The sequence below is a fragment of the Mobula birostris genome, chromosome 2, assembly GCF_030028105.1.
Source record: "Mobula birostris isolate sMobBir1 chromosome 2, sMobBir1.hap1, whole genome shotgun sequence".
Taxonomy (NCBI): Eukaryota; Metazoa; Chordata; class Chondrichthyes; order Myliobatiformes; family Myliobatidae; genus Mobula; species Mobula birostris.
In genome coordinates, this window is record NC_092371.1 from 14,800,361 (window position 1) to 14,811,687 (window position 11,327).

Below are 11,327 nucleotides of genomic sequence, written 5' to 3' on the forward strand. Positions count from 1 at the left end.
GCGAATCTGTGGAATTCATTACCACAGACAGCTGTGAAGGCCAAATGTTGAGTATACGTAAAGCGGAGTTTGATAGTTTCTTGATCAGTAAGGATGTCAAAGGAAGACAGAAGAATGGTATTGAAGGGGATAGGAATTCGGCAATGATGGAGTAACGGAGCCAACTCGGTGGTTTGATTGGTCTAACATTTTCCTATGTCATGTAGTCTAATGGTTGATGGTCTAAAACTAGGCTGTATTCTCTAAAAGGGCAAAGAAGTCTTTATCGGATGTGGGCGAAGAATTTCTCCAAATGCTTCGAGTGTTTGCCGAGTAGCGGTTTATACACGTTCAAGATTCAAGAGTCAAGATTGTTTATTGTCATTCTTCAGCATACGACTTTATAAATAGAACAAAATGATTGCTGCTCTGGATCCGTCGCAGCGTAAAAGACAATAAGCACAGTAAGCACAATATACGCGCAAAGAAGCACAATAAATATAAAGGCAATCCTAATAAACATAATGTACAATAACTGATTAAGCTGCAGCGTAAGTTGTACCCACAAGTGGAATAACCTCGAAAATTGCCATTGATCAATGCAAAGCCATTCTTTTTAATCATATTCCAATATATTTAATTTATACAAAAGAAAAAAAAATCAAAAAATAACCCCGAGGGAGGTTTTGAGATTAGACAATGTAATCTATGCAAGAAGCCTTTGTTCTTCACTTAAGGCTTAGAATATGCCTGAATCGCGACAGCAATGTTAGTCCAACATTTTATTCCCATGATAGATGAGCCCGTACAATTTTTGTCCATCGCGGAGAGTCAGGTCTTGAGTTGATCAGAGGGTTTTAGTGTGACCCCAGATTCGGTCAAATACTCCGTAATCCATCCGAGCAGAAACAAGCCAGATTCTCATCTGCGGTGAGAGGATGATGCAGCGAAGTCGAGAGAGGCGTAAAGGATCGGCGCTTCGGTCTGGAATGTGTATCAAACATTGACGATTAAAGTTATCGCAGCATAACTTCCCGTTGTTCAACAGAGTAACGAGTGTACTAACCTTCCTCTACGAGACACATTCTTAACTAACTCCAGCAGATTACTAAAATACGGCTTATGTTTCATAATTTCCTGATGACTCATTTCATACCATCACTTTTTAGTACACAATCCCAAACATCAAGTTTACGAATCTTAGAACGGTGTTCAAAGAACGTCCGTACCTGAGCCTCACTGCCGTGTCCCTGGCGCGTCGCTGATTGACGATGTGTCCCTGTGCATTGAAAGAGTATGAATTAGAACTATTATCTGGCCGATTTATAATTAATCACAGAAATGTCTTGTATGTCATAAATCCCAAATATGACAATTGACACCAATATACCAGTTAATCGGTCTATGCTAATAGTTTCTTATTATTTCGCATTCACCAATTGCTCTCAGATGTGTTGTCACTTTCTTATTCATTCCCCAATATGACAATGACCCCCAGGATGAGAATAGTTACCAAATGCACAAGCGAACCCGTCTTGAAATCGTATACACTAATGAAAGCATAATATTTAAGGATTCCCAAATTCGTAAAACGTGCAGGAGGCGTAGAGAGGGCATGATCTCCTCAATACACTCACGAGGAGATAATGAAACGTTATAAGACCATAAAACATGGAAGCAGAATTAGGCCATTCCGCCCATGGAATCTGCTCCACCATTCCGTCATGTCTGATCCTGCATTCCTCTCAACGCCATACACCTGCCTTCTCGCCATAAACTTTGATGTACTGACTGATCTGGAAGCTATCAACTTTCACTGTAAATATCCCCACGGTCTTGGCTTCCACCGCTATCTGCGGCACAGCATTCAGGATTCACTACCCTCTAGCTAAAATAACTCATCCTTACCTTTGTCGCCTTCAATTTTGAGGCTGTCCCCTCTAATTCTGGACGCCCACGATAGGAAACATCCTCTCCACATCCAACTTGTCTCTTCATTTCAACTTTCGTAGATTTCAATGAGATCCCCCATTCTCCTAAACTCCAAAGCTGCCAAATGCTCCTCATATGTCCACCTTTTTCATTCTCGGAATCATCCTCATAAAACTCCTTTGGATTCTCTCTAATGACATAGCTATTTATTTCTTCAATGCATCCACGAGGAGATATTGAAACATTCTGTGGCGAGTCCAATTGGTCCTGGGTTTGGGAATGCAATAACCGATTGTCTTAAGATAGGTAAGGGTAAGGATAATTCGGCAAATGGCATGTTTGTCTTTTTTGGTAAGGATATTGAGTGTAAGTGTATGGAAATCATGCTGCATCGATATAAAACCCTGGCCAGACCGCACGTGGAGTATTGAGTGCATTTTCCGTTCCACCATTACAAAAAAACTGCAGAGCGCGCAGAAGAGATGTACAATGATGCTGTCCGGGTTAGCGGTATGAACTATAAGTAAACGTTGGACATATTTGAGTTGTAGTTTAAAGCAAAAAAAAAAATCAAAAACACAGTAAAACACCAGCAATTGTAAGACGATCAATGCGGAAAATGCCAAGAGAAAACAGAAGCAATCCAAGATATCACAGGATCCTGCCGCAGTTTAACTCAATGGGTTATTTACAAGGGCAAAATCAACTGGCAAACATCATTCCCAAAATTCTTACTATGAAATAAAAACTTATGAAAGACATTACACTTTACTATAAACAGAAGCCTTACCCATTTTAGAGTCAGTGTCCTGCAAATTATATTATGATGTATCCCTTATTACTAATGGAGCAATACATAATTACCGTCCGGATACAACATTACCGGGCAAACAAGCAAGAACAACTTACTCAATAGATATAGCCATTCGAAACATACGTAACATACAACACTCAATGAGCGAAAACCCCCAGATACACGCTGAATTAAAAGAAGAAATTGAAAGTCTATGGAATATGAATAGGGAATAAATACATTGCTCCGATAGTAATATCTACGAATTGTACCAACTCAGTACAACAGCATTAAAAATTAGGCGCACAAAACAGCATTTATGTAAATCCTAAGAAAGCCGCAATACTAAATGTCATTTGGATAATCTGAAAGTTCGAAGAAATTGAGAAATTGTGAAATGTGTGTACTTGTCTATGCCTGTACCTCAGATTTTACCAGCTAAAACCGAGAAAAAAAATAATAGTAATAAGAGCTCACTGGTGAAAATATCATGATCATCGTCGTTCTGTGCCGTGTGATGCTCAGATATTATCAATACTCTTCAGAGAATGTCTGCCTGGCGTCAGTGGTCGCATAACCAGGACTGGTGATGTGCACCAGCTACTCATACAACCGCCCTCCACCAAATTCCATGGCTTCATGCAACCCTGATCGAGGTTGGGGGGCGGCTAAGCAGGTGCTACACCTTGCTTAAGGGTGACCTGCAAGCTAGAGGAGGGGAAGAATTCCTGAAACCAGGGACATTCCAACACATTACAGGATGCTGCAGCAGTTTAACTCAATCTAACTACCTACACAGGCACAATCAAATGGGAAGCATCATGCACCAAAATTGTGCTCTAGAATCTAAACGCATAAAAGACATTGTACCTTACCACAGGTGCAGGCCTGATTCAGTTTTAGAGTCAATACTTCAAATTATATTTTGAGCGAACAAGAGAAAATCTGCAGATGTTGAAAATCAAAGTAATACACACAAAATGCTGATGAAAGGTCTCAGCCCGGAATATAGACTGTTTACTATTTTCCGTAGATGCTGCCCAGCCTGCTGAGTTTCTCCAGCATTTCGGCTGCATTGCTATGTTATGATCGATCTTTTATTATTGGTAAGACAATCCATTATAACCGGCAAATGTCATATTACAGGATAAATAAGTGAGAAAAACGTAGTTGAAAGATATAGCCATTCCAAACACAGAAAAAATACAAAAATTAACAAGAGATAAAACACGAGATATATGCTGAATTAAAAGGGAAATGAAAGGCTGGGGAACATGCACAGGCTATAGATAATTCCAAAAGTAATATCCTCAACTAGGTAATCCCACAGTTACGACACAGTAGGATTAAACAATTAGGGCTACATAGCAATGTTTATATAAATCTTCAGAAAGTGACAATAATAACCATCTCTAAAATAGTACGCACGGTCCTATCAATTGAGAAATGAGTGTGCTTGGCTGTGGCCGTATCTCAGGTTTTACCAACTTGAGCTTGGAATAATACAGCAACAATAATAATATTAACAAAACACACTAGGACACCACTGATAGCGAGAAACACGACTTCCAGGACTTCAGACATCCCATCTTTCACAGTCCTATCCTCCGGGACTTGAATCCAATTTTCCTCACTCCCTGACTCAATTATTTTCTGTGTCGTCTGTTCTAAACCCATTGGCTGCAATTATATAGAGCCATGTAAAAGGAACAGCGAGAACTGTTAATATGTATATGGACATGCCTGGAAAAAGCGAATCCTCACCTGAGTTGCATTCTTTAAATTTCCAAATAACAATTACGATAACCAGCAATATAAGGAGCCCAAGGAAGATCGCCGCGGGAAGATAGCAGTCTGGAGAGAAAGAATTGTTGCTTGGTGAAATAATTGCTTCCAAGAGCATTTTATTCGGTGTTTCATTTGATTGTAATGTGAGTGATTCTAAACAGGTATACACTAATTCTAAACAGCAAGAGCAAAAATTTAAACCGATGCCGTCAAGTTTGGTGCTAGATTCAGAATGTACAGACAGTTACCATCCACACCAGTGATGTTCTAACACCTAAGGATATCATCAGTGGATGCTAATTCATTTATATGTGTTGCATGTCAAGCCCTAGCCAACACACCACGGCAAATTACAAAGATATGTAAATGTATATGGCAAATAAATTTGACCCATCATCCTTAAGCTATGATGGACTACTAGAAACCCATGGAAACGCCAACTAAAGAATGACTCATCGAATGAAATAGCGCATGAAACCATACGGCTCTTCAAATCATTTCCCCGCTTTCCCCTCAGTCACCTTGCCCCTTCCAATCATTTTTAAGTTCACCATCCCAACTTGAAAGAAAGACAACGCTTTTCTTTCATGGTGGCCGTGTCTAATTCCCGCAAGCTGCTCCCAACCGCACTTCGAGAACATCACGGACATCAGATAAATAAAAAGGAGTTTTATACCAAATTGCTCAAAGAGCTCAAGGGTCGGGCAGACAAAAGTGGTGTTGCTGGAGATAAACAGATCGTCATAAACGAATGCATACATATTAATACTTACTGTGACTTCAGTGAACCGGCGGTCTATTCCAGCAGATATTGGGGAACAATGAGGCCGATCGGTCAATCGAGACTGCTCCGTCATTCCATCACAGATGAGTATTAATATTGCATGTGTAAAACATCGCCTTACCTTGATCTGGTTCAATCGTGGGATAGGAGACGCTCGTAGTCCTCGTCTTTCCCGCACCCCCTAGTTGTGTGATGCAGGTACAGACACCCCCGCTCCTCCAGGTTTCCACTGGGACCAGCACCTGACTCCTAACACTGTAGCTCTGGCCTGGATCAAGCGTGCCGGGATCGCTCCATCCTTCCATGATCTGTCCGGATATGTTCCAGTAAATGATAATCTCTTTGGAAGACAGGCCGCCAACCAGACACACCAGGGGGACCGACCCGTTCACCTCAGACGGTGGGACAAATACCTGCACGTAGGTCCGAATGGTGGAGCTGTCTGGACAGAGATTGGAACACAGTTAATCGGAGCTTTAACCGAAATACATGGGTGAGTATAATCCCATTGCCGAGTTCTCTTACCTCCAACAAGGAGTGTAGGTCCTTGCACAAGCGGTGGATAGCTTTTTTTCTCAGCACAGTAGTAGGAACCCGAATCCTCCACACGGACATCCCGGATTTCCAGCACCGATGTGCGATCTCCGGAGCCTTTTTTGTAAGTAGACCTACAACCGTTCTGTTGGCAGTCCGTGGTTTTGATCGCTACCGGGGGTTCGTCAGCACGGTGTTTGTACCAGAAAACACTGCTCGCAAACACCGTAAGTTCACAGGACAATTCAACCGTCCGACCGACGTCTGCAGTCACTGCACCCGGAATCACAGAAAACGGCTTGGATGCTGCAACACAAATTATTATCAGTCAACTAAAATTATCCGGAACTGAACTAAGCGGAAATTAATCACATTGCCTGCACTTTAAAAATTAAGAAACACTTTAAAAATTCGCCGATATTTTCAGTTGCATTTGTTGGTTAAGGCGTCTAAATAACATCTAACAGAGAACCAGAAGATGTTCGACGTTAACCTGGTCAAATGCGCAAGACTTTTCCCTTATTCATTGACAGGATGTGTAGCCGGTGAAATTAGTTTGTCTATCTATCCGCAGGTGACCTTAAATTGGGACGTTTGGTGGCATTTTCAGGTCGGGCTTGGCAAATATTCTGCTCAGCGTTTGGGGTTACTTACTGTCAGAGAGGATTAGTGCGCCGCGACAGATAATCGTCACCAAAAGAAAATGAGGGAGGCTCATAGAAAAATTTTTTGAATATATTTAGATAGCTTTAGAATCAGCATTAATGAGATTCTAGCTTTGTAATCCATATTTATTTGATTCACTGAAGCTTATTTTCCCACTTGCACGGGACGTTTAATGTACTGGATAACAAACTTGTTAGGACGAGATGGGAGTTCCCAACACTGACTCACCGTAAACACGGTTCACCTGAACGGTAACGAACAGCAATAAAACTTCCATCAGCATTTGGAATCAGCCCGGTGGTTGGCTGTCGCTGCCCTCGGCTGCCGGGTGTTGGTGTGAGTTTAGCCGCGACACTGTGCAGCGCTCAGCTGCCGTGGTCCCTGCTCGGTGACGAGCTTCCGGGGCGGATCCTCTGCATCCATTCCGCGTCTTGCGCGGGTCGCACTTGGTTACCATGTCAATGCGTCACAGGCTCAAACTGCTATGGAGATTGTTCAGAAAGACTTCCAAAGTGAGCATAGATTGAGCATGGTTTCTGGGAGGCGGACGTCCTCATGCCTGAATCCCCGCAGGAGCAGGCGATGAGTCGACGGTATTTACTTACTGCAACCCCTCTTCTAAAGGTACTCTTTGCTGTACTGGGAGAAAGAGTTCAGAACCAGAGATTTTGACGGAACACAGATATACAAGCCAGGGTAATTCACGACTTGGAGGGGAACCTGCAGTGGTGTATTACAGTCCCTACTGCACTTGCACTGCTTGGTCGTGGTCTGGGAAGAGCTGTTGGGTGCGTACATCAGTGAATGTAGGTACTGGTACTTTGAAATGGATAACACCGAGTTCGCCTGGTCGGAGCTGCGCCATGAGAGGCCAACAGAGAGTATTCCATCGAAATCGTAACCCGTGCTGAAGTCGAAATGGATTGTGCTGTCATAAAGTTTTACTCGCTCTGGGATTCACAATTTCTGACCTGTTCTTGCAGTCGCCACATTCATACAGCGAAAAGCGTTTAAAATAAATGGTGATTTCCATAGCTTTGTAGAGTACTGAGGCTTTAAAAGACATTGGTTAGACCGTGCCTGGATTATTGTGAGTAGCTTTGGGCATCTTATCTAAGAAAGGATGAGCTGACGTTATGAGGAGCGTTGTATGCCTCTGGGCTTATACTGGCAGGAAATTAGAAGAATGGTGTGGGCAGCGTGGAATCTCATCGAAACCTGTGAAATACTGAAAGGGTGAAGGTGGAAATGTTATTTCCAATTGTAGCAGACTCTAGGACCAGAGTGCGCAGCCTCAGTAAAGTATGACACCTCTTTAGAACAGTGATAAGGAGGAAATTATTTTGCCAGGGTGTGGTGAATTTGTGAAACTCGTTGCCAGAGATGGCTGTGAACCCAAGCCATTGGTTATATTTAGAGAGAAGGTTAATAGGTTCCTGATCAGGGAAACGTTTCAGGAAAAAGGCAGGAAATGGTTTGAGAGAGAAATAAATCAGACATGATGGAATGATGGAGCAGGCTCGATGGGCTGAATAGCCTAATTCTGCTCCTATGTCATATGGTTACTGGATTATGCGGGTCTCGTTAACATGACTAAGTATCAACGCAGATCCTGTTGGAGATGATCAATGCCCCAAGATTATATTTCCCCAGTGTTAAATTTCTATTAATTTATTAAGGTTAGAGAGCTGTTTCCATTACGAAGCGCGTGTAAACCGGACGCAACATAGAGCACAATTTATGAGGTTAATTTCCACTGCAACCATGTCGGTTGCAGGGCCTTCCAGTGTGTCACATAAGATGAAGTCTAAAAGGCTGAACGCTGGGCAGCAGCGTCCAAGCTACGAAAACAGGAAACCCATAAAGAGCCTCCAGTTCGGTTGCATTTTCCATTTCATGCGTTAACTGTAGCTGCAACTGTTTGTCAGTATTTGAAGCGTCTGAGTATGAGATAGATGCATTGTGAATGAGTCTGTCTGCAAGTTTCGCGGTCCCAATTCACTGGACACCTCTAATGACAGCACGCCCTGCTGCCTTTGTATCAGGGTCTAATTAGTTGTCCTGTTACTGAAGGTCAAATCTCTCTCGTGCAACGATTCGGCCTTGGAAGTCTATTTCGGTGGCTATTTCAGTCCAAAACCAGCAGTTGCACTTTAAATTGAAAAGTCAATCTATTTCATTCTTCGTACCTCATGTCAACTTCATCAGTCCTGATGAAAGGCCTCGACCCGAAACGTTAACAGTTTATTCATCCCCAAATAATCTGCCTGAGTTCTGAGTTCTTTCAGCATTTTATGTCTGCATCCTAAAAGATGACTTCCTCTAATGAGGGCTCCTGCAAAATATCTACAGCGTGGAAGATATATTTGGCCGCTTTTCTTCTCAGTGGTCATTCTTCTTCTTCTTACCATAGAAACCATAGAAACTACAGCACAGAAACAGGCCCTTTGGCCCTTCTTGGCTGTGCCGAACCATTTTCTGCCTAGTCCCACTGACCTGCACACGGACCATATCCCTCCATACACATCCCATCCATGTATCTGTCCAATTTATTCTTAAACGTTAAAAAAGAACCTGCATTTACCACTGCGTCTGGCAGCTTATTCCATACTCCCACCACTCTCTGTGTGAAGAAGCCTCCCCCCCACCCAATGTTCCCTTTAACCTTTTCCCACCTCACCCTTAACCCATGTCCTCTGTTTTTTTTTCTCCCCTTGCCTCAGTGGAAAAAGCCTGCTTGCATTCACTCTATCTATACCCATCATAATTTTATATACCTCTATCAAATCTCCCCTCATTCTTCTACGCTCCAGGGAATAAAGTCCTAACCTATTCAACCTTTCTCTGTAAGTGAGTTTCCCAAGTCGCGGCAACATCCTTGTAAACCTTCTCTGCACTCTTTCAACCTTATTTATATCCTTGCTGTAATTTGGTGACCAAAACTGAACACAATACTGCAGATTCGGCCTCACCAATGCCTTATACAACCTCATCATAACATTCCAGCTCTTATACTCAATACTTTGATTAATAAAGGCCAATGTACCAAAAGCTCTCTTTACGACCCTATCTACCTGTGACGACACTTTTAGGGAATTTTGTATCTGTATTCCCAGATCCCTCTGTTCCACTGCACTCCTCAGTGCCTTACCATTAACGCTGTATATTCTACGTTGGTTTGTCTTTCCAACGTGCAATACCTCACACTTGTCAGTATTAAACTCCATCTGCCATTTTTCAGCCCATTTTTCCAGCTGGTCCAAGTCCCTCTGCAGGCTCTGAAAACCTTCCTCACTGTCTACTACACCTCCAATTTTTGTATCATCAGCAAATTTGCTGATCCAATTTACCACATTATCATCCAGATCATTGATGTAGATGACAAATAACAATGGACCCAGCACTGATCCCTGTGGTACACCACTAGTCACAGACCTCCACTCAGAGAAGCAATTCTCTACCACCACTCTCTGGCTTCTTCCATCGATCCAATGTCTAATCCAATTTACAACCTCTCCATGTATACATAGCGACTGAATTTTCCTAACTAACCTCCCATGCGGGACCTTGTCAAAGGCCTTACTGATGTCCATGTAGACAATATCCATTGCCTTCCCTTCATCCACTCTCCTGGTAACCTCCTCGAAAAACTCCAACAGATTGGTCAAACATGACCTACCACGCACAAAGCCATGTTGACTCTCCCTAATAAGCCCCTGTCTATCCAAATGCTTGTAGATTCTGTCTCTTAGTACTCCCTCCAATAACTTACCTACTACTGGCGTTAAACTCACCGGCCTATAATTTCCCGGATTAGTTTTCGATCCTTTTTTAAACAACGGAACAACATGAGCCACTATCCAATCCTCCGGCACTTCACCTGTAGACAGCGACATTTTAAATATTTCTGCCAAGGACCCCGCAATTTCAAGACTAGTCTCCTTCAAGGTCCGAAGGAACACTCTGTCAGGTCCCGGGGATTTATCCCCTTTAATTTTCCTCAAGACAGCAAGCACCTCCTCCTTTTCAATCTGTACAGTTTCCATGGTCTCACTACTTGATTTCCTCAATTCCATAGATTTCATGCCAGCTTCCTTAGTAAATACAGACGCAAAAAACCTATTTAAGATCTCCCCCATTTCCTTTGGTTCCGCACAAAGCCGACCACTCTGATTTCAAGAGGACCAATTTTATCCCTTACAATCCTTTTGCTCTTAATATATTTGTAAAAGCTCTTTGGATTATCATTCACTTTGACTGCCAAGGCAATTTCATGTCTTCTTTTAGCCCTCCTGATTTCTTTCTTAAGTAGTTTCTTGCACTTCTTATACTCCTCAAGCACCTGATTTACCCTCTGTTTCCTATACATTTCATACAACTCCCTCTTCTTCTTTATCAGAGTTGCAATATCCCTTGAGAACCAAGGTTCCTTATTCCTATTCAATTTGCCTTTAATCCTGACAGGAACATACAAACTCTGCACTCTCAAAATTTCCCCTTTGAAGGCTTCCCACCTACCAATCACATCTTTGCCAGAGAACAACCTGTCCCAATCCACGCTTTTTAGATCCTTTCTCATTTCTTCAAATTTGGCCTTCTTCCAGTTCAGAACCTCAACCCTAGGACCAGATCTATCCTTGTCCATGATCAAATTGAAACTAATGGTGTTATGATCACTGGAACCAAAGTGCTCCCCTACACAGACTTCTGTCACTTGCCCTAATTCGTTACCTAATAGGAGATTCAATATTGCAACCCCCCTAGTTGTTCCCTCTATATATTGATTTAGAAAACTTTCCTGAACACATTTTACAAACTGTAAACCATCTAGACCCCTAACAGCATGGGAGT

The 11,327-nt window shown here is 42.4% G+C and overlaps 1 gene segment (V, D, J or C); it reads right to left on the bottom strand.

The window, feature by feature from the left end:
• Positions 1-408: 408 nt before the first annotated feature.
• Positions 409-6,817, bottom strand: LOC140212712 (Ig alpha chain C region-like). The segment is given in 6 exon segments: positions 409-963; positions 1,209-1,258; positions 4,469-4,558; positions 5,398-5,718; positions 5,802-6,116; positions 6,705-6,817. Coding segments are annotated over 6 exon segments (894 nt in total).
• Between the last annotated feature and the right edge of the window lie 4,510 nt (positions 6,818-11,327).